This window comes from Bicyclus anynana, chromosome 11 (genome assembly GCF_947172395.1).
Source record: "Bicyclus anynana chromosome 11, ilBicAnyn1.1, whole genome shotgun sequence".
Lineage (NCBI taxonomy): Eukaryota > Metazoa > Arthropoda > Insecta > Lepidoptera > Nymphalidae > Bicyclus > Bicyclus anynana.
In genome coordinates, this window is record NC_069093.1 from 10,144,715 (window position 1) to 10,170,715 (window position 26,001).

The 26,001-nt window shown below is 33.9% G+C and overlaps 1 protein-coding gene across 2 annotated transcripts in view; it reads right to left on the reverse strand.

Annotated features, from left to right (window-relative positions):
• The window catches only part of LOC112056193 (heme peroxidase 2), a 65,295-nt gene extending 40,851 nt beyond the window's left edge, over positions 1 to 24,444 (reverse strand). For both annotated transcript variants that reach the window (XM_052884396.1, XM_052884397.1), the window contains exon 1: positions 24,244 to 24,444. In XM_052884396.1, the coding sequence (XP_052740356.1) occupies positions 24,244 to 24,260 (17 nt within the window). In that variant the 5' untranslated portion in view covers positions 24,261 to 24,444. The remainder of the gene's footprint in view (positions 1 to 24,243) is intronic.
• Positions 24,445 to 26,001: the final 1,557 nt, after the last annotated feature.

Consider the following 26,001-nt stretch of genomic DNA (forward strand, 5'->3'; position numbering starts at 1 on the left):
GCGACTGATCAGTGATAGTTGTAACTGAACACAAAAAAAAATATTTAGTTTACACGGATTTTGTAAACGTCAGGTTTGTAATAGTGATGATGACTAGGTTTGAATATATTGACTTTTATGATTCATTCGGGTAAATAAGATCAATGTTAACTAATTTATACATTAAAAGTAAAGATTGACTGGATATTTGCAAAATAAGAATATAAGATTATAAAATTTCGAAATCTATTAAAAGTCTTACAGTTCTAGCTTCCTTACATCAAATATGACATTTTTTAATATGTGAACTATACACATAAACGCACAAATAACAAAGATATTAGTAACTTTATTTGACCGCCCTTACAAATCTAACGATCATTATGGACCTACGACGTCATTAAATCGTACCATTTTGTATGGGACGTTTTTCAGAAATTCTGAAATTCTGAATTTTTTTTAAATCCCTGTAATTTTGTCGCCGCCTTTTATCCCTGTAGCTCCGAAAGTAATGACCGCAGATACCCGGTTACTTTTACAAAATTGCTTTACTATTAGCATACTCTTAATTTATATACAATTTAAAAAACTGTCATCATCCCTATTATGCCTACAGTGGAATCCACTTCCGGTTTGAAAGGTAGAATCTACCTAGAAGAGCTACCGAGAAGAATCCCTATTATATTATACTGACGCCCGCGACTTCGTTCGTGTGGAATTCAGATTTTCACAAATCCCACGGGAACTATGGACTTTTCCGGGATGAAAGTAGCCTATGTGTTTATCCATAGTAAAATCTATTTTCATCCCAAATTTCAGCCAAATCGCTTCAATGGCCGTAGCACAAAGGAGAGGCAAACATACACACTTACACACCAACTTTCGCCTTTATAATATTAGTACGATAAACTATTTCTACTTTGTCTTAAAATTTAAACTAGTAGAGTACACAATAAATTGTAATTAGGAAAGAAAAAGTAAGTAATCATACAATTTCAAAGTTACATCTCTATTGATATTTAAATTTTTGAACTCATTCATTATTTATAAACACTTAGGAAGTTCAACGAACCGTTTAATATACTTTTAGTTACAGATACTAACATTCAACAGTTTTATTTGGTTGTATCACGCTCGGTTGTGACCTGAATTACTTATATTGTAGTGCCAATGTCAGTTAAGCAATTAAAATATTAATAAATGCCTTTAAAGCTTTTACTTTGATGTAAGAGGAAAGTATTCTTCATTAATAAGGCTAATTAATTTAAGTACATAACGATCAAAGAAAGTGGATATCATAAAATATATGATCCACTGTCAGACCATTGAACTAACGTTCTGAGATTTTATCTATTCATCGAATTTAGCTTAACTAATGCCCTGCCCAGTGGATATGACCTTTGCCTCTGAGGGGCATGCGCCTCCAACTTTTCAGTTGTGTGCATTTTAAGAAATTAAATATCACGTGTCTCAATCGGTGAAGGAAAACATCGTGAGGAAACCTGCATACCAGAGAATTATCTTCCTTCTCTGCATGTGTGAAGTCTGCCAATCCGCATTCGGCCAGCGTGGTGGACTATTGGCCTAACACCTCTCATTCTGAGAGGAGACTCGAGCTCAGCAGTGAGCCGAATATGGGTTGATGACGAAAGCTTTCATAGCTTTGTGAAATTTAATTCAAGCACAAGAATTGAAAATTAACTTCTGAAAGTTTTGTTGGAAAGCCATCATAGCATATGTCACCAAGTTTATTAAAACTAAACCTACTTGAAATAAACGAATTTGAATCGTAGTAGCAAGGTCTTTGGCGTGACTCTTGATTTTAATTTCGTAGATATATCTGTCACAGTTGAAGCTAAAGTGTGTCAAACGTTTCTATATCGGCTACTTCTAAGATTCGTATTCAAATACGTAATATTATGAAGTAATGATACAGCGTTTGTACGACAGTGTTAAAATTCTAGGTCGAAGTCAAGTGGAATCTAGGATGTTTGAAACTGCCTATTGTTTGCTCGGGAAGGTTACGAAAACTTCACACAAAATTGCACCTTAAAACACACACAAATCATTACAAGTACCTACTTTGCGTAAGGGACGTATACGGTTGATTTGCTCTTAAGTATTTCAAATCTTAACAAATGCCATTACAGAAGAATAGTGACTTTTTTTCTTTTATAAAGTAGCGGACTCGATAGATATTGTATTGTCCTAAACTTTGGCGAATTCGTATTTCATATAAACGTAGTGACGTTGCTATAAACCAGGTTCAATTGTATTTCAAAATATCCAGACAGACAGACAGATAAATTTGTTGTGACTCAATATTAACAACAAATTTCATCCGAATCGATCGAGCCGCTTGGGAAAATTCAGTGTCAGTGGGAAGTCCTGCAGTGCATGAAGATGATGTTATAAATATATAAAAATATAAGATTGAGACCTTTGCCTATGTTGTGTTCATGATGCATGATCCTATCCTATATTAAGTTCATCGCTTTATAGGCGGATGTTAAATGCTACATTGTAGTCAGGGGCTATAAATAAATCTTTATCGATGATTACAGTAGGTAGCCTCTACAATTTATTACTACCTTACCATTTTAATTGTTATGTGTTTAAATAACTTTATCTTATTTTCATGGAAACGTATATCAACTTGAAGACGTTTTTCTAGACACAGGTATTTCTGTTTAGTTAGGTACTTAGGTTTCTATGTGAATGGATACAAATTTTATTGCGAAATAGTTGAAGGATGGATTGATAACTTTAGTACAAAACTACACATCACGATTCGAATATTTACGAACCTCCATTATGCTTTATTAAACAAAGCATTGTATATAGTAGCTTTACTAGCATCAAAAGGCGATGAAATTTCTATAGATATAATTTACCAAAGGCAATAAAAAAAGGCAAAGGCATAAAATCTCCTTCTTTTATGTTAAGTAAATATTTTCCCTTTTTCTACAGGTAGGTATGTGGTACAGCATATCGGGTAATACATTGTTATACTCATTTATAGGTCTTGTTAAAAAAAACAAAATTAATAGGAAAATTACTATAATTTAAAAATAATTCAGAGATTTAGAGCCCGATCTCAATTTGCCTCAGGCGTCAAAAACAAGTGGAAGTCACGTGAGGATGACCTCACAAGCCGGACATTGCACGACCTCTGAGGCGGAATACCTAGTTGTCTATACCTATTTGAGTATTCGTAGATCTTAGATCGCTGACGAAAATTTACAATATTATCGCACACTGATATAGATCAGGGTGACTTTCCCATCTACAAGTTGACGAATCGAGTAAATATCCTAGGTATCATATAAAACCCCTAGCCTACAGTAAAACCTCGTTATGGATATATTTTTCAAAGCGACCATGCGCCCTTCACGGACTTTAATCTATTGATTTAACTAAAAATATATAAATAAAAGAACTTCTTCATAATATATACATAGATATACTATAAGCAAAGAATTACTTACTGGCAAACATACAATTGGTATTATGTTCACCGATAAAGCTTAAAAGTATAAGTTGTTTAAATATGCTTAAACATAATCACTATTTAGATTCTAGATCTAATATAAGTATACGTATACCCTGTGTTATGGCTGATTTTATCGTAAACATGTATATACCTTCTACATATAAATATATATAAACATAAATAAAATATATATTTTCATTAGTGTGTATAACATACAATATTAGTACACATTTATAATACATTTATTTGATGTATAAAATACCCCATCTGAAATAATAGCCTCTCGAAAATATTGTCTGTTGTTAGAACATAAGCGGTGAATGGTAAGACTTTCATTGAATTATGTGATTATAGTTCTAGAATCCACGTTCTCCTAATCCTTCTGAGATCTAGGGTATTTATATTCCCTTTCGAATTCAAAAGCTTACTAAATTTAAACGATTATTTAACCTATTACTAATATTATAAGGAGGCATAGTTTGTGGAATTGTAGGGGGTAATATCTGGATCTACTAAAGCGATTTAGAAAATTCTCTTACAAATAGAAAGAAATTTTATTTGCTAGGCTATTTTCATCCCTGTATTCTCACGGTAACAGGAACTACGCGTGTGAAACCGATAGGCGTCTGTTTTTTTTTTTTTTTGAGTATATATGTATATGCTATGTACCAATCGTTTATTAGAACATTGCATATATTAGAACGTAGAGTATATAACTACGCAATACACTCAAAACAGTAAAATTAACATTTAGTACCATCATTTAGATGCAATTTCGCAAACATTAGCTTGATAGTTTCAGAAATATAGTAATTAGGTAAGTATGCGTGAAGAACCTGCACGCAGAACGGCTAAAAATTATGGAATGAATGATTAGCGTTTGTATTATATTCTCACACAAATCATAGTTGTCAATTTGTTTATTCCTTTGTTGTACCGACTCGTTAGTACTTATATGAGAATTGGGACTATATCTATACTAATATTATAAAGAGGAAAACTTTGTTTGTATGTTTGTATGTTATTTTGATTGTAATGAATAGGCTCAAAAACTACTGGACCGATTTTAAAAATTCTTTTACCATTCGAAAGCCACATTATCCACAAGTAACATAGGCTAAATTTTATTTTGGAAAAAAATAGGGTTCCGTAAGATATTTGGGTTTTTCGGACACAAGGTGTAAAAAATGAACCAGAAAAGTAGGGTAGGAGTAGAGTAGGGGTAGGGTTACGCTAGGGGTAGGATAGGGGTAGGATAGGGGTAGTTGAAAGTTTACATCGGGTTTCACGCGGACGAAGTCGCGGGCGTCGGCTAGTTAACAATAAACAAAATGTACGAATAAATGAAAATGTTTAGAGGATAATAAGAACACATATGTTGGTCGTCTAAACATTTAAATTTATATATATATATAAATAAAATCACCATAATATTATATTATAATGAAATGGTAATTTATTAATAATATCATCATCATTTGATGGTACGAAATGGTATTTTAGGAAGTTATATTTAAAATATGGCTTAGCAAAAGTAACTTTTCCCATTGATATGAAAAATGGTGAATCGTTTAGAAACCGCAAAAAAAGATGAAATTATAACCTCCTCCTTTTTGGAAGTCGGTTAAAAAGAAAAAGCAAACTAGGTCGATTAGTTTCAGAATCATAATGCTTTGTTAATTCTAATAATGTATTTTTAGCTAATATATTAAATATCACGTGTCTCAATCGGTGAAGGAAAAGATCGTGAGGAAACCTGCATAGCAGAGAATTATCTTAATTCTCTTCGTGTGTGGAGTCTGCCAATCCGCATTGGGCCAGTGTGGTGGACTATTGGCCTAACCCCTCTCATTCTGAGAGGAGACTCGAGCTCAGCAGTGAGCCGAATATGGGTTGATGACGACGACGACGATTTTTAGCTAACGTGGAAGATTGAATAAAAAACAAAAATAGAAAGATGCTAATTTTAATAACATAATTGAGAAGATTCGATTAATAAAATGAAAACCCTAACGCTTGTAATTTTAGCTATATAAGTATTGAGACTGCGAGTTTTTGTCGATAGTGAAGATCTATCAATTTTTTCCCATACAAAGTACTCTACAATTACGTATACAATGCCGTTGAAAATGTTCTCCACGGAAACCGGTGATAATTATTGATCTGTCATGGTTGATTAACCCACCAATTACGGTCTTGGCTCAGCGTCTATCGGCGGTATAACCCGACCGTGTCAAATTGAATGTTAAGAACAACGGAGTGAATATTCCATCTGGTACTCTTGTCTGGGCTGATTAATGTGGCGGGACTTGGTGTGGCAACGTAAGGACTTGCGAAAACCCACCGGTGCGGAGAAAACATTACCTAATACAAGATCTATTCTATTCTGGCTTCAAACAAAGGTGTTGTTAGTGTTAGGTACTCGTTAATTCATGTTTATTGAGTTACCTATTTGATAGCGAGATTATTAATTTCGTTCTCTATTCTGATCCAAGAATTTACTTTAGTAGCCGATGCCCCGCGATTTGTTCTGCACTAGCGGACGCCCGCGACTTCGTCCGCGTGGAATTTAGTTTTTCACATATCCCGCGGGAACCATGCATTTTTTCGGGATGAAAAGCAGCGTATGTGTTAATCCGGAGTAAAATCTATTTCCATTCCAAATTTCAGCCAAATCGCTTCAGTAGCCGCAGCGTAAAAGAGGAACAAACATACTTACACACTTACACACTTCCACACTTACACACAAACTTTCGCCTTTATTATATTAGTCTGATGGTTTCCATTTCCTTGAGTATATAGGGATAAAACATAGTCTTTTGACACTCAGAAATGACGTGGCTTTAGTGGTTAAATGAATTTTCAAATTCAGTGCAGTAAAACCAGAGATTACACCCTACAACACTACAAAGTTTAAGTTTAAGTCTTTAGAATATTAAGTATTAATAAAACGAGTAGTTTCTATGTATTAGAAACGTTAGAGTTTCAACCTTGATGTCCATAGTAGGTATCACAGATAAATATTTAAAAAAAAATACTCTTAGATGTAGCTTCAGAGTGTTTACCAAGACGAATGAGCCGAAAAATGGGGGTTTAATTCGCTTAGTTCTTAAGTGTCATCTACATTAGGATTATTGTTTTGACGGCCTCCGTGGCGCAGTGGTATATGCAGTGGAGTTATAAGTTAGAGGTCCTGGGGTCTTTAGCAACTTGCATCTAGCGGCTCCCCGATACCAGCTTGATGTCATCGGTCCATCTAGGTGAGAGTCTCTCATCTAGTCAACACAGCGCTTTGTGGAGCCGACGTTCCACCACTTTGGGACTCCAACGTCCTTTGGATCTTTAAAACATGTGCCACAGAGCCATTTAGGTATAAATCAAAACCAAATTTATGCTATATTTAGTATCGTTTTGTTATCTAAGTCAGTGTAAATTTCGAATTTACCTATATCGCTCTTTGTTTACAGTATGATATTAGACAGAGAGCTAGAGACATGACTACAGGGCTGGAGTTACTTAAGTTAACTAAAAACTCAACATTGCATAAAGTTCTCTGTCCCAACATAGCACTATTGTTCTTTTTGTGTGTTTTTAATTATATTACTTATGTTTGTCTTCAAAATATGACGTCTAACAGAAAGCGTGCCTACAAGGTAATTTCCGTTCTTTTGTTATTGTTTCCATCGGTTTTTTATCTGTAGTTTCAATTGAATAGTTAATACCTAAGATGGGTTGATTGCTCCTTACTTGTAACATGTACCTACTAGTTCTTTATTTACAAAGACAAGTAAGATTATTATGTATTGTGTATGTAATGGATGAACAGTTAGTACTCTATTATGACGGTTGCATAATATGTGTATTAAAAAACCGAGCTAACTGCATAATTCATAAAACGAAACCAAAATGATTGAGGTTTACATTTAACCCAAGAGTTTTAACATTAATTTATGTATTGTTTCCACCAAAACCACAAACAAAAGACCCCAAATGAAAACAACAAAGAAATTATATACTTATTATATATTATAATTCCAAAATTCAATTTCCTACCAATAATAATTAATCAAATGTAGCTTAACGGGTCATGGTTATGAGATATTTTAGGTTATGTAAAGCTTACTATGTACTTTGTACGTGTCTTCACTACATAAAATAATATGTATATCATCTCCATCTACTGAAATAATTAAATGGATATAGGAAAAAAAACCGATTTTAGTATCGGTCGTGACATAGTTTAATTGTATGGGCGTTTTTGATCCACGGCAGCTCCGAAAATATGTGCCTGTGTGAATAAATAAAGTAGTAAAGGAAGGAAAGGAGTATCTAATAAATAGAAATAGAATAGGAGGTAATATATCGCAGAACAAGACTGCTCTAATACTTTTAACATGTAAAATTAAAAGATTGATTATTGTACATTCTATCCTAACCTTAGTTTAATTTTAATAAGTGAATTCAATTGAAATTTAAATTGAAATCTGTGATATTGAACAATCTATATCTATCTTTACTTATAATAAACGTAGACAAATTCTATACATTACTTCGCAAATATGTAAAACTTATACCATTTGTAACACCAAACGTTACCGTGGCATAACGTACTACTAGCGCCATCTAGAACTTATAATAAAACTGTAACAGGTCAAATTCTGTACATTCTGTACATTGAAGTTATTTTGAATTTTTGTTGGGGGGCATTATATAATCGATACTGAAGCTAATAATATTTTTTTTAGATTTTTTGTCTGTCTGTCTGTCTATCTGTCCGTGTTTTTTTTTATTCGGGCATCACGCTGAAACTACTGAATGAATTCAAATGAAACTTGGCACGGTTTAAGATCATAATACGGAAAAGGTTATAGGATACTATAACTATGATTTTATTATGAAAATAAAATGAAAAGGGGATGAAATAGGGGTTGAAAGTTTGTATGGAAAGTCCTTCATTTTTAGAGTTACAGTTTTAAATTTGTTCATAGATCATAAAAAAATACAAAATACAATGTGATTCAAAAAATTTTACAACCCCCAAAGTGTCGAAATAGGGCTTGAAAGTTTACATTGATTTTCACGCGGACGAAGTCGCGGGCGTCTGCTAGTTATTCATATAAGAGTAACACTATGTAGCTTTCTTAATAGATTCTATTTCAGTGATTCACTAGAATGTTATATTAATATACCAACTAATTGCAGTAATTAATATGATTTATGATTTCCAGAGAAGGGATGCCGACTTTATATTATTGATATTAAAATCACTTGCAATAATCATAATTATTATTACGCTAAAGTATTTGTATGATGTAGCCTCCTGATCCATATTCATGAGTTTTGACTTCTTGATTTACACACTACGACATCTGTTTGCGACTTCGCCTACGAGCCTTAAGGTTGTATGTGTTAGTATAATTGAACTTTTGAACTTGAAACAATAATGAATAGTGGGATTTAAGGTCACTGGTGCAATAGAAAATAGTATTACCTCAGAAAAACCTTCCCTAATGACAATTTAGTTCTATTTCCGGGTTTCGGGAAACTTTCTTCATGGGCTTTGGGGTTAGAACTTTATGATAGCTGACGCCGCGCGGTTTCACCCGCGTGGTTCCCGTTCCCGTAGGAATACGGGGATAATATATAGCCTATAGCCTTCTTCGATAAATGGGCTATCTAACACTGAAAGAATTTTTCAAATCGGGGCAGTAGTTCCTGAGATTAGCGCGTTCAATCAAACAAACAAACAAACTCTTCAGCTTTATAATATTAGTATAGATTGCCATATACATTCCTTCATTATTATTTTATCATAAACCTATTTTTACCTATTTTTATGGAACCATTCCTTTCTTTATTATATTCCAAAGCGGGTTCATTGGGTTAAAATAACGACTCCTATCTGACAACTAGCTTTGATAATACCTACTATCGATTTATTATAAAAGTAGTAGTACCCACATAGAAGTAGTTTGGTGGGTATAAGCTCCATATCATTTCATCTATAAGAACCTGGCCTTGTAGGTAAAAAGGCCTAGTGGGCCAAATGATAATGATGGTTCTTTAAAATTAAATTAATAAATAAATAACAATTGAATTGTGCTGCACAATGTTTACGAAAATTTTAATATACATTTTTCGTCGACTATTTTTGGTGCTCGAGAGTGTATCAGTATATTTAAGCCGAGCACATCTGGCCTTCAAATAAAATACCAAGTTACTTTAAGTACGTATAATTATTTCAGTTCGATCAGTCTACTTCCTTGAACTAACAAATTGTCTTCCGTATTTCTCATGGCAGCGATATGTGTATAATGGTTTTAGAGCCATTCATTTTTATTGTCGATACGATGAAGATATGCATTGAACAACAAGAACTGATTTTTTATTTCAAAACTACTTCCTCTATTTCAAGGATGCCATTGGAATAAAAATGGAGCTTCGATTATAAGTTGCATCTATAATTAAATAAACAAAAGATGCTTTTTGTTTATTTTAGTTTTTCTCCACGGCACGGGGGTGTACCATCATCAAATTACCAGCTCTAGGGCGAGAATCTTTTGAAAATTTGTTAGAAGAAATAAAACTCAATATCTTAAATATCCCGACCCAGGATATGAATACAGTACTTCGTCATCCGAAACGTCCAGATCACCTATACAACATGGGTATATTCAAGTCAAGAGTGAATAGGCATCTTCTAGGCAAGCGCGTTCCACCATAGGCTGCATCATCGCTTACTGTCAAGCATGATTGCAGCCAAGCGCTCGTCTATATGTATCATGTAAAAAAAAACTACATGGGCTGAAATTATAGTGGAAAAACGAGGCAGTTTATTTTAATTTAATCAAATATATACTATCGTCTGGCCCTCCTAACCGTTTTTGTTTGTCATTGGGATAGGTCGGGACAATGGGCCGAAGACATCAAACGGGTAACAACGCTGGATGCTTGCGGCTCAAGATCGTGGGAAGTCTTTACAAGAGCTATATACAGCAGTGGATGTTCATTGGCTGATAACTCAGACCAATTACCTTTGGACTTGTATTACACTCAAATTCACTAACAAAAGTGTAGTTTTTTGAGGGGGATGAGGTAAACTCAAACATCAAAAACATTTAACATAACAAAATATTTAACACACAAATATATTCTGTGGCCTTACACTATGCACAACTATTAATTGAAATTGTAACACACACACGTGTAATTTTAACACAGTGAAGCATCGATTCTGTAGATGCAGTTTATATAAACAAGTTAGATCGTGATCATATAGTTTTGACAGAGGGGTAACGTCTATCGAGGCAGGTCCTATGGTAATTTGTCTGAGACTGATAATGATGTCAATTTAGTAAACAGTAAATACTACCTATACCTATCTATAAAAAAAATAATACTAGCCAATCTTCGACACCCGACTTATGCGTTTTGAGTAACAATTTGACCCGAATGGAGTATTATTTTTTCTAAGCCGACAGTAATTATTTATAATACGACATTCATCTCATGAATCATAAGAGTAAGCTCTTTGTTTCTTTGCTAATACAAATTGGAATGTCGTGAGTTATTTTATTACGTAACGTTGCATAAGTTGAGGAATGTTTGAGGTTATTTGTTAGATTTCAAGTTTTAGGCTAATCGTCCGTACAGCCTTCGTAGGTATGAGGTCAAAAGTATCAAAGTAAATTAACTTCAAAATGGCAATAGCTGATTACCTAACATTTAAGATGGTAAAGAAATATTGACGAGTTATATTCAAGACTAGCGGACGCCCGCGATTTCGTCAGCGTGAAATTCAGTTTTTCAAAAATCCACCACCACCACCAACCACGTGTTTTTTCGAGATAAAAAATATCCTTTTTGTCTCTCTGTTACCTATCTACCAGTGAAAGTCTCGGTAAAATCAGTTCAGCCGTTTCAGAGAGTAGCCCGGACAAATAGACTGAAAGTTAAAATAATTATAAAAGCTTCATTATGTGTTGGTATCATGTAAATAACTATAAGTACCTACTTGATAAACAGTAGTATTTTGAAATCACAGACAGACATTTCAGTTTTATTTATATGTATGGAAGATAAAGGAATTTTGACGTGATGGTACGATAATTCAGCGTCGATAATTTCAACGCATGCTAATGTTGCGTTTATAATTTGAGCACACATTTTCGTAGTGATTGTTATTTGCTTCTTTTGTCCTTGTCGATTTCGAAAAGGTTTTCTGGAGTTACATAGTCACAATATTTAAAGGTGCTTACAAATTGCTTTTTTTGTATATAACTGCGATCTCATGTGATGTTAAGTGATCATGCAATCTAAGATGTAAGCAGCTTACTTGGAAGAGTATACAAATATATGATCCATACTTCCGGTGGTTTCTATTTAACATCGTACTAGAACGTTAAATCGCTTGGCGGTACGTTTTTGCCAGTAGGCTGTTAACTAGCCACGGCCTATTCCTACCAGACCAGATTTGAGCCTATTTAGAAATTATAAAATCTCAAACTAACCCGAGCCATCGAACCCACTACCTCACTGTTGAGAACAAAAACACATGGCTTTATTTCGCTTAATACTGCGAATACTCACCCAAAAATCGAATGGGAAAAATATTTTAAAAGAAACATCTTTGCTTTCCTATTTTTTCGATTCAAACTTCAGACTAAGTAGGTACATAAAAACTTGTATCGTACCCAAATTCACAAACAAAATTGTCTGTAATTTTTAAGGAAAATGAGCTTAAATTAGGTATATCTACATATATCTTATACTAAACTAGAAGTAGTTGACCGTTTTTTACACTATTCGAAGCAATTATATAATAAAAAGGTATTTTTACGGAGCTCTATAACCGACGAACACGATTACAACTATGAAACATCGATTCTATAGAGACATTCTGACGGCCTCCGTGGCGCAGTGGTATGCGCGGTGGATTTACAAGATGGAGGTCCTGGGTTCGATCCCCGGCTGGGCCGATTTAGGTTTTCTTAATTGGTCCAGGTCTGGCCGCCGCCCGTGCCGCCAAGCGATTTAGCGTTCCGGAACGATGCCGTATATAAACCGAAATGGGTGTGGATTTTCATCCTTGTCCTAACAAGTTAGCCTATTTCCAACTAGGATTGCGTCATCACTTACTATCAGTCAAGGGCTAACTTGTAAAGAACAAAAAAAGCCAGTTTTTATAATCGCATTAGATCATTGATAATATACTTTGACAGAAAAGTACCGTCTAGCAAGGCAGGTCTTTATGTAATTAGTCTGAGATACAAACATACCTACAAACAATCTTTACAATCAATTTACATATATATTCTCGTACATGTAACGCATGCAATGATATAATTCACGTAATGATCTATTATACTTCATGTATAATATGTGCCTACCTTGTTTTAGAATCGCTTACATGTTACCAGTATAGATATTGATGCAATAATGTATACCTATTGACTCAAATCCGAGAGGGTTTGGGTTCGGTTTTGCATGTTAGACTACATAGTAAGCAATAGTACTAGATTATATTACTAAGAGGCCGTACAGAGTACTTTAGTATTTTTAACCGACTTCCAAAAAGGAGGAGGTTCTACGTTCGACTGTATGTATGTTTTTTCGTCGAGTACGAATGATTTTTGGGCGGTAAATCCAAGTAAAGTAAAAGTAGTCCGAAGTAGGCCTTACAGATAAAATAATATTGGTTAAATTGAGACATAGTGTAAAGGTACGAATATATTACGATAATGGGGATGATGATTAGGTTTGAATATATTGATTTTTATGAGACATTCGGGTAAATAGGTCACTATTAAGTAATTAATATGTAAAAAACAAAGATTGTCTGGATGTTTGCAAAATAAATAAGATTTTAAAATTTCATTAGGTGAAAATTAAAACATTTATAGCCTCGTTTATTAAACGTGATTTTTTTTAAATATATGAACATACATACATGATATTGTTTGAACGCCCATGTAAATCTAACGATCATTATTATCAACGACGTCATTAATTCGTGCCATTTTGTATGGAGCGTTTTTGAGGGATCCGTGGCAGCGTCGCAAATTACCCTTTAAATCCCTGTAGCTCCGAAAGTAATGGTCGCAGATATCCTGTTACTTTTACAAAATTGCTTTACAAGCTACTCCTAATTTATATACAATTTTAAAAACCGTCATCATCCCAAACGCTGCCCAAACCCTTGGAGATATAACAAAAAAATGCACGGTGGAATATTTTCGTCGTTTTTAGATCTACAAAAATCCGCGATGTCTCAATTTTTAGGATATCTTAAAATGGTCACGTACAATGAAAGTTTTCTTAGAAGATCTGAATTCGCGATAAATTTTATTTAGATTTAATTTGATGGATTTTCTAGCGGGCAGTGTCGCGAGCGGAGCTAGGTAGGTATTCCATTGTAAAAATATTGTAAATCAGTTGTTTGTATTATGATTACATCGGATTAAATCAAACGAAGCAGCGTGATATTGTGTAATAGTAAAGGAAGGAAGAATATGTACATTGTACAGTTATGCGGTAATGAATCACGCGGTGTTACCTAACCCGGTTCATACATATGGTCGCGGTCAATACGCACTCAATTCGTATTATGTTATGTATTATGTATTTACATACTTATCTGTAGCTGTAAGAATGAAATGTAGCCGATTATCCTACTAGTATTATAAACGCGAAAGTTTATATGGATGTTTGGATGTTTGTTACTCTTTAACGCCGCTACTATTGAAGCGATTTGGCAGAAATTTGGAATGGAAATAGATTTTACTCTTCTTCTTTAAAAAAAAAAAAATTATGGTTCCCGAGGGATTTGTAAAAACTAAATTCCACGCGGACGAAGTTGCGGGCGTCCGCTAGTCTTTTATAAAAACGACAATTGACAAAATAGTAACATGTTTAAAATCAAATTTTAGATTTTAATGTGCGAGGCCTAATGTGTCCCAGAGTATCATATACGAAGAAGTAGATAGAAACCGAGTTATAAAGAATTTTCGCTAAGAATGTTAGAAAAAAGTTTATACAAAGAGAATAGAGATAGAGGACTCTCATAATGAAGTTTTAAAATTTAAAAAGTAATTTGTTTTTAACCAGACGTAAAACGACGGGTTCGTTCGAATTAAGCGTTTTTTTTTTTGTTAACGCATGACGATTAATGGAGATGGGTTTTTTAGAATTTAAACTATCCTCAGTATTATTTAGATTACATTTGCCGTGAGCACAACACATTGCAAGAACCTATTCATGACTAAGGGCCCCGTATGGGTTCGAAACTAGTCGGGCGTATTGTGACGTTACACGTGACCTTTTTTTTATAATGGAAATAAATTGGTTAATTCATGTTTGTCGGGCGACTTTATATTTTTTTTTATTATAAGTTAATATTACGAGTAAGTTTGTGCCAATGTTTGTTCATGTCATCAACGAAAGCGATTCCGGTTCGGGCGATAGCAGTACTCACCGGCTCGTAAATGAAATCGAAAACACATTATGTAAGCGGAAAGCAAAGGTCCCGCGTTGCGTGTGTTACTCATGTAGGTAATTGTCGTTTGAGGAGAAATGACAGCTCGGAAAATCCTTTAGAAGAAAGAAAAATCACACATCACAATATCTCCAATACACATAGGACAATAGCCTGCGATGTGTGGCATAACCCAGAAAATAGCAGCTCAGCATGCTACATAACCTTTTAAAATAGGGCATGTAGCGCTAATTTTCAGCTGGAACCACAGATTGGGTCACATCTTACTGGAACATGTAAAAGGAATGAAGCTGGCATGTCTCTCAATAAGTTCAAAGTTTTTATTAAACGCAAGCTTATAGGAAAGTCTTATTATTGTGTTAATGATTATATAAACGATAAAAAAGCTGTTGAACTGCACTATATGATTGTGTACTTAGTTCTAGTATAAGTTTGTAAAGCGGTGGTAAACAGAAATAATAAACCTTAATAAAAGTATGAAAGTATTTCACGTACCTACTGTAGATTGAATACCCAATAGTAAAGTACCTTTTTATTGACGCTACCGCAAAAATATGCAAGAACTGATGACAACTGCTTTTCAGTGCTGAAAATGCGAATGACGTCACAGCACAGGTCAATTGCATTAAACACGAATGACCTTGGTTTGTCAATTGCTGCCCACAAACAAACTTGATTTAGTTTATTAAGTTTCCAAACTTTAAATGAAACAAAAAAGAGTTTTATTCTGCACTTGGTCAGCGTATTGCTTGTAGGCTAAGTTTTATTCAACGACTAGTAAGTCCTTGACTTCAGTTCAGCCTCACCTTAGAATGTTACATTTCAGTCAGTAATATACAAAGTTAATGCATTAACTAGGGAGGATTAGAATATGACGAATATCTCTAACTGGTTAGAGCATTAGACCCGGCATCATACTGGAACCACCAAGCCATGTCTTGGCTTACAACTTACCTAGTCAAAGCGAAGGGACCTAAAACAAGACTACACCAAAATAATAAGTTTGGTACATGTTCAATCATTGGTAATGTTATAGTTATTGATTTTGATATACATTCATTATTAACTATAGCTGACGTTACCCTACATATGATAGTCTATTTATATAGTCTATAAATAGTCTTCATAACCGCAGACTATCTGTAGTAAAGACTTTAGGTAGCATTGCATATCTTTTCATCGGTGCAAAATGGAGAATACCTCCTCCAATTCAGTTTCGTGACTCTCAGTATGGCAGTGCACTTCGGCATCTATGAAGTGCAAGGCACTGACTACAGGTAGACTAAAAGTCTACAGGTACGTCACTTGTACCTTGCAACCTTCTTAGTTTCTGTTATACAAAATATTAATTAAATTACAATTAAAACTTTTATTAAGGCTATTGGACTAATAGCATGTTTTGCATTGAGACATTCAATATGGTAATCCGATGACGATTTGGGACCAAGTCAGCGTGGAAAGTAAAAATAAAGTCACGCAAAGTCCATTCAGTGTCGTCTGTTGTTATGCAATAACCTATTTGACGAATCGAAGATGGTTTCTGACGCGTGCTCGTTGTTTTAATGGCGACCTGCATTACAATTTAGTTATTGCGTCATTTTACTGTGTGACCCGATTTCTGAAGCTTTATGACTGCCTACCTAATCCATAGTAACATTATGAATGCCAAAGTAAGCATCTGTTTAACCGTCTGTTACTTTTTCCACGGCTAAAGAACTGTACCTTAGGAATAGGATTAGAGCAAAGAATAGGTTACTTTTATCCCGGAAAAATCCATGATTTTCGTGGGATTTGTAAAAAACAGAATGTCACACGAACAGACTAGCGTTTATTATAAATAAGTATACCTATAGCTTTTAAAGTAGTTTTGTCTGTTACGTTATTTCTTTTTTTGCACTTGTTTTTTATTTTACTTGAAGTAAAGTTGCAGTTTAAAAGTACTTTCACACTAATAGCATTTTTAGCATAAAGTCGACAAGTCAGTGTTGTCAGATACTCCTGACCCTGCTACAGAATGAGGTGCCCCAAAAATGTTATTAAAGGTTCAGACGATAACGTAACTGCAGAAAATGCCTTGTAGCCAACTCAATCAACCTTCAAAACGTCTAGGCCGATAAAGAAGAGGACTCCTATTTTTACGACACGCAGGTGTGACTTCGAATTATACCAGGCAATCATGGGGCAAAAAGGGCTGATAAAATGGGTATGTCGTGAAAGGGTAACAGACAGACAGACTTACATTTTCGAAATTTATGTTTTTTTTTTTTTTTTTAAAAAAAAGAATATTTGCTATATCTTTTATAATATGACCAATATTCCCCTCCAACTAGTCGGGAGAGAGGCAACGGGGCGAGGATCGAACCACCACCATTCGGTGATGAGTCCGACCGCGCTTACCGTTGAGCTATTGAGGCTATAAATTAATAAAATTGTGGATAAACTCGACGTGACCACGCCGTCAAGTGAATATGTTGACGGAGAAATATTCTGAAGTAGAATATTTTGGCAGAAATATATCTTTCCGGCATCAGTGTTAAGCGAATTAAAGCAATGTTTTACAGCTATTCTAGTATGGTTTTCGAACATAATATTTAATTTGTATAAAGTGAACTCGGCCTTTGTTTTTATTTTTAAAACATTTCTAATTGAAAGCCTATAAAAACGCGGATCTGTATCAAGGCTGTTCGATTTAGTAGGTATCTATTTTGTAATTCGTTTCGTACTTTACTTGTTTTATATTGCCTAGCAAGAAATTCAAGGAAAATTGTTTGTCTCAACCAAATTTTAAAATTGATTCAACTTTATGAAATCGTTTATTTTTAGTCACTGTCGGAAACAGCGTTCATTTTGTTTTGCCAATTGCTGCGATCACATCACATCCATTTATATAGTAAAAAACCTTTCTTGATCAGTTGCAATGCCTTAGTTTGTGTCCGAAATGACCTGGGATCTTTAATGCAATGGATGTTCGGCTCAATATACAATTTTCTAAATTGGTTTAGTTCTGGACTGGCCTTTGGCAAATACATCATGCTAAATGGTAAGTTTTCGGTGTGTGAGTGTGTGTGTACCTATCGTGCGTGTATGCGTGTGTGTGTGTATTACGATGATACTGTAGTCCATATGATCTACAATGTTAATTCTCTGACTTCGAATACTGTAGTGAGTCCACATAGCAGTATGAGCATATAAATAAACACACATAGCATTCACAAAGGCGGTGCCATAATTGGCATATGCCTATAATTAAAATATTACAACTATATATCAAATATGTTGATATGTTGATAAATAAATGTGATATATTACACCATTCGTATCAGGATTCTAAGATCACATGCACTTATAACCAGGAGGTAATCTAATGTTATTATTAAACAGTACAGTGTATGTTTAGTCCACTAACTACTCCATCAATACAAACATCCGCGTAATGGTGAGCGTCCACTGATCCGCATCGTACGAATCACACGAATCTGGACTCTACGCCACGATAAAAGTCCCTCAGCTAAAACCTGAACTAAAATTGACAGGACCATAAACAAAAGTTAATAAGACCGCCGTTACCAAATTACAATGAGCGCCATTAATACATTAGCGCCGCGTCAAGGGGCTTGTTTCGTGGCGCGGAGTTTATCGTAAAATAAAAAATCCGTTATGCGATGAGTCCGATACTTAAGATGCAGATATGTGGACGCATATCTTAATACGGATGTAATATTTCTAGTTATGATTAGTAATGTTAATGCTTTAGTATTAGTGACAAAAAGTGCAATGCCTTTATGGTCTTAACCTTTACAATCATGGTCGGCATTTTATTATTCATTCTTAGATACAGAGAAGAAGCCATCATAGGATATGATTGGGGCGTATGGATGACGCAAACTTGCACGTCATTGCAAGTGTTGGTTGTACACTCAATTTTGGCTATCGTTTCTACATTTTTGGTCAATTACTCTGATTTTTTTGATTCAGTTATTCTTCCTTTACAAATTTTATAAACAACTGAAATAGATACAAGTAACTGAACCACTGTGACTGGAATAAGGTTGAATATACTGAGTTTGTAAGGAGGAGGTAAGGTAAGGATACTGAGTTGCTGCAATGAAGAGCAGTGATAGCCCAATGCAAGATATAGCAAAGGAAGGCTTTTACTGAAAAATTCTCGTTTTTTTTTATTCTTTACAAGTTAGCCCTTGACTACAATCTCACCTAATGGTAAGTGATGATGCCTAAGATGGAAGCGGGCTAACTTGTTAGAAGGACGATGAATATCCACACCCCTTTCGGTTTCTACATCGTACCGGAACGGTAAATCGCTTGACAGTACATCTTTGCCGGTAGAATCGTCCGGAATCTGACGGATTCTTAGATGAAAGAAAAGATGAGTATTTTAGACACAAGACTCGTCGACGTCGTCCAAGCTTAGCGTAGCTTGTTTGTTATCGCAAATGTTAGGAGTAATGTTGGACAATTTTAATGTTAATTTTGACTCGGTATCAGTTATCAAGCCACCATTACGTCAATCTTGTCGCGAACCCCCTGCCTTCAAATGGTGAACCCGCGTACCCTATTTTAAGAAACCCTGCTACATAGGCTAACTACTAGATTTACTTAATAGTTCAAATTAATATCATTAATTGCTCAAATACCAACATCTCGAGATGTGTTACGCAAGACGCAGCGATGAGGAAGGCGATGTGCACACTGCATTATTAACCTGCATAATGTAATCGTTTATTCAAATGAACAGGATAAACCGCCGAGGATGTAGGTAATAAACCAGATGGATTATTATCCTCAATGTATTATTTTTATCTTGTTAAGTGAGAATGTATGATGCGATGGCCCAATATGATACTGAATACTTGAGGCCATAAATGATTTAGATGCATGATGCACTTTCGAAAATTATGCACTGTAATATCTAGAGTGGGTCGGACCTTACAATACAGAATGATTGCATCAAACGACTTATGCTTCCGCTGGATGCTGGCGGCTCGAGCTCGTGATTTTTTTTTTTTAAAAGAATATTTGCCATATATTTTATAATATAGCCAATATTCCTATTCCAAATAGTCGGGAAAGACTGTGCTAGGAGTGGGTACGACAATAGACCAACGGGGCGGGGAACACCACCCCTCGGTGATGAGTCCGACCGCCCTTACCGTTGAACTATTGAGGCTTTAAAAGTCTTTACAGGAGGACTTTGTCAGCAGTGTCCATCGATTGTGATGATTAAGATGATGATATCTTCAATGGGAAACCATTAAAATACATAATATTATCTATGTCAAACGATTATGCATCATGATGAGTCAGAATCAGAATTTGTTAAATTGATAAATTCAGAAAGATTTGATTACCTTCTATGAGCTAGTTGTTATTTAAGATAATTTATGAAAATATAGCCAATGGACATTTCAGTCTCAAGGTGCTGGGATGGCGACCCTACAACTGAAAGCGCAGTGTTATTGACCTCCCACTAGGTAGGTCGATATCAAGTAGGTTGCAGGTTGCCTATGGATGCTAGCGGCTAACAACTGTGTTTTTTGGAAACCCTTGAGATCTCTCAAGGGTTTCCAAAATTACTGAACTCAAGCATCTGCCTGGGTTCAGTAATGCTGATAATGATGATGATAATGACGATGTAAATCTAAATATCTGGATAATCGTTAGACGTAGCAACAGAGTTAAAATTAAACAGGGAGGTAGTTTATAGTTAGTAGACGGACGGACGGACGGATTTTGTAAGAGGGTCGGATCAGAGAGGTCTAAGGGCGGACGAAGTCGCGGGCGTCCGCTATTTTATGTTGTTGTCAAGGAAATTCACAAACAAAGTTTATTAAATAGTTTTCTGATAAGCTGTTGATATATTATGGGAAACCATTATTAGATGTATTATGTATTATTTCTATGTAGTCTATCTAGTAGTGTTTCTATGTATTATGCACAATTATAAATTCAATTTCCCATAAAATATGACATCATATCTTCATGTTATGCAGATAAGTCATAAAACAAAAAATGATGCGTTCGGGTTTTCTTCAACAATATTTTCTTGTTATTACCGGATCTTTAAATGTAAAATTTTCCTTATTTCAATTACTAATAACTGGAATTTCCTTAAAAATAAAAATGTTTTTAACAGTAGCCAATTTTCAATGACATAAGTAATTCTGAGCTCACGTGCATTATAATCAAAGAATAATATATGTTTTCTATCGGTATTATAATAGTTTGGTATTTACTCCCTACAAAAATTGCCCTGTAAATGTATCTACCCGTAATATCATCTAAGCGCAATGATTTAGCTAATACACCTGCACTGTAAATAATTTTTATTCAAAGTCAATTAGGCTTAGTTCACAAGCACTTTCGAACGTCAGATAATAACAATGATTGGTCGAAAACTTAAAATTAAAGTTATCAGGGTTCCAAGTTAGCCTTGGTCCAAGAAGAGCCCATAACAGATTCAGCCAGTGTTTATTTTTTGTATATCACTAGGTAATTTTGTAAGAAGTTATTTACCAATGAAATTATGTAGAGTTTGACTACTGAAAATTGAGACTGAAATAGCCCGGCATATTTAAATTTTTAAAAACGCTTAAGTATGTTTATTAAAAAAACACATATGTGTGAAACATATCCAACTTACTTATTACCCATATAAAAATATCTGCAAGTATCAAACTGTGTTATCCAAATATTTGCACTATAACTTTGGGAATGCCCTTATTTTTTTTAATGATTCAGTCTCTATTGTCAGTACCAAACTCTAACTAAGTTATTAGCGAAATGTCTAATGCAAATAATTATGAAGTTTTTTTGCAGAATATTGGAGTAAATTAATGCACATGCGTTTCATTATAAACATTTAATTGTTAGGGGAGTCATGGAATGTTTTGTCAAACATTTAATCGTAAAAAACAAAATGCAATGTCTATCAGATTCAAGTCTCGTGCATATTATAAAAATATTCTAATACTAATATCATATTTTTATATTGTATCGTTTAAGATAATGACACAGGTCATTATTTAAAAGGGGTATTTTGAAATATTACATTTAACCTCGACCTGAAAACAGTACATCACATAGGCATTTATTTAAATTACGTTTGACTTGGACATATAACTACTTTTGTAAACAAGTGCCAAGTATAAAACTAAGGTGACATTAGTTATCGTATACCTATTTTGTTTGAACTTAATTTTGTAAAGGTCATTGATACAACTAGTGCTATGAAAGAACTTAAAATACTTGGTCTTTCTGAACAAGTTAATGTAATAATTTAAATAAATTAATATTTATTTCTTATCAAATAAAAATTATAGTTTCAGTTTCTTAAACGATCATAACTGATTCGATTGTCTCCAAGAATTCCATCTATCTACCTATTTAAATAAAATAGATTGACTTGGCAAGCGTTCTAAGCAATCTTATTGAATATATTATGTATTAAATTGTAAGATATATTGTGAAGGTATTCATGCGATAGCCAAGTCAATCCATGTTACTTAAAAATAAAACATTTGTAATATTGACATGGTCAGTATAAGTTGTTGTTAGGTTAGCTAATCACGTAATAACTTGAGACAGAAGATCTCTTCCGACTATAGTATTTCCGAATAAAGTAATCGACTTGGTATTACATGGATCTCACAACTTTTTACAATAGAACAACTGAGTTGCGAGGGTTGCTATATTTTACAAGTGTTGTTTTTGATAGCTTATTCTATTAAAGTATATAAAATTAAGTCACTGTTTGTAATTTTAAATTAAAAGCTTTTCAGTAATTGTATACACGGAGTCAATATTTTAAAGCAAATAGGTGTCATACGCAATATTTAATACTTTTAACAATTTTTTGTCAACAAACATTGCCGCTATGAACAGCACATGTCCGGTTTGGTGATATAATCGCTGCTTAGCATCTGTTATGTGGAATTACTATTATGCTGTAATGTCTTTACATAATCTTAGAAGAAAACTGGATAGCATTTCAACGTTCTATTTCAACTAATTGGCAAACACCAAAGTAAAAAGCTCAATAATTTGAAAAAAAAAAGCATTTTTATTTTATCAATGTTTTGGTAAAGCTTTTAATTTATAGCTATCAAAATATTTTTATTCGATCAAAGATTAAAAAGAACATCGCGTGAATTTTTTTTAATTTATGTCAATGTACAAAATGGTTTCGTCATTGTTTTAATAAGGTACTCGTAACTTAACTAAAGCGATAACAAAAAGCACGTTCCATTACTAACACTTAAAGTTATTTACAAAATAACTTTAAATTTAATATGATTTTCAGTTTTTTTTTTAAATTTCGAAAATATATTCTTTTCATGTATATCACATTTTTTTGAAAAATCTTTGTTGTAACACGTTTAAGTTATCTCTAATGAAAATTCAAATAATTGTTTCTAATATTAATTAAGGTAAAAATACACAATAGAGAAATGTAATACAATATAAATTAAGTCGTGTATATGTTAGGAAGAGCTTCAAAGATTTTGAACTCATTTAATGTGTGTAACTTAAGCATAAATATAAATCTACTATGACATTATTATAAGTATGCCAAAAAGTATTAGTCAATACAATTTGACAAGGACCTTTATTTGAAATCAACTTTTCAACTCTTACTTACTGTGTCTGAAATAAAATGAATATTTATTTAGAAGGTTACAATCTCGAGGTCGATTGCTTTCCGCGGCTGCTTTAACTCAATTGTTAAATATCCAAGTATTTTCAAACGTGCATGTTTAAGTTTCGAAACACTAATTAGTATACTAACATGATAGCACGAGTGCCTAAAGCTTAATACAGTTGAACTTACCGCTGGCATTGTCCTACTTTTGTAAACGTGAGGATACTAAACAACAGTTTTATAATCCATAAAATTTATTGTATACGCTTAATTAACCTGTTATAGCAAATATGGCGGATTTACAAATTTGCCCTCAGTAAGCTGTTAAGTTTTTACCGCCCGCACTGACCTCTGAAATTCGATAGGTCAATTCGCAATCAATACAATTATCTACAATTTTTGTTAATAAAATTGCAACTTTTGATACTAAAATACACACTGTTGGGCTAAAATAATATTAAAACTATCTCGTATAGTCACATTTTCAAGCCTTGTTTTATTTTACTTCTGTAAGACGAAACATTTTGTATAAAATCTGCCGCCATGGGCTCCATGTTAACCTATCCAGCCTATTTATTGACAAATGCACCACTAATAAATATATTTTATTTAATAACTTACATTTTTATCGATCCCATATTGTCACAAATATCAAAACTTATTAGTCACTCAAAAAAAATCATAGACAAAACAAAACACGTCTATCTGGGATAAATCACTTTTCGTGTCGACGTTCTAATTTTGAATTTCGCGACCGAAGCGAGCGCGCGCCGTTCGACGGAACGTGCTGACTCGCTGACTGCCGCGGAGTGAGGCTGGATGCAGAGCTTCCTTCGCCTACTGCCAAGAGAAAGTTAGTTATCAAACTTGGCGGTTACGTTTGGTGATGACGATCTTCCCCGATTGCGTGTACGGTGACAAATATTTTAGCGTCCCAATACGCTACTGACACGGTGAACGGGCGTTTGAGTCCTACTTTGATCGCTTGTTTATTATTCTAAACAAGCTTTACTATAGCCAAACTCAATGTATAATGTTTAACAACAAACACATTAAAATTAATATAAATAGCTGGTCTTTTTCACATAATCATAATTTTAATTAACTTGTTCTTAAAATAATAACAACAAAGATTAAAAAGCTTAGAATAATTGTATATCTATTAAATAACATTTAATAAAAAAAATACATAATCCTATCTTATATTATAAGAAGATGTTTGTATGGATGTTTGCTTGGATGTTTGTTACTCTTTAACACCACTGCATTATCGGTATGTACGTAAATTAAATGTAAATGAGGTAATCATGTGATCTTGGTCGTTGTAGTAATTGAAAGGGATATAAAAGGATGGCTGCTTATTTAACTTGTAAATGTAAAACGTCGGCATAGTCGACTACTAAGCGGACAATTATGTGGCTCTACTCATTTAGTTATCTATACGCGTAAATGCCAGTTCAACTGGATCCAAGACAAGACAATGAGTAAAGTTCATTAATACATAATATATCTTAAATTGAAAAAGTTTAAAAGAAAGTTAAATAATGTGACAATAAGTATACCCTATAAATCTAAAATATGTCTTCTTTTAAAAAGTTTAATCGACAATCTTTATTGTTTGTCGCAATTCTAGAAAACAATAATGTATTACGAGACATGCTGTTAGTTGAATAGATTTTTTAGTAATTCTCAAAGCATATGCCTTGACAATTACTAATAATTATTAAGTACGAACGAAGTAAGTTTATAAAATGGTGGTGGAGAATAAACTAAAAATAAACCTTAGCTTGTTGTTGTGTTGTTGTGCGCTTTTCTCGGACCGAGGCGCGTTTGGAACCCTCGTAACTTTAATTTTAAGTTAACTTCGACTTTATTACCACCATTAAATCATGACATAACTTGACTTCTTATCAAAAGTGCTTGTAAACTAAGCCTAATTCAAATAAATGAAATTTGAATTTGATTATTAGGTATTGTAGATTGAAATTTACGACTCAGTCGAAATATAACTAAGTTATTAAAGTTTTTGACTTAGATAATCTTTAATAATGTCTTAGTTGTAATAAGTCGGGACACGTTACAGAGTTTTACTGCCATCGTGAGGTAGAGCACGTAAGCCAAAGACTTTCAAATCCTTGTATAAAATGTTTAATACAATATACTTACAGTTAGTAATATAGGTTAAGCGTGGTAGTTAGGATTGTTGTGGCTCAATGAGTCGTGTGGTTTGTTTACGCCGTGACAGTACCATGATGTAAAGTATTATGATGAAACACTTTATTTGTTAACAAAAATCGGCACAAAATGTTTATTAGGACCGAACTTACGATGTGTTCCAACTATGCCAGAAACGCGCAAGCCAAAGCGGAGGTGTTGAGA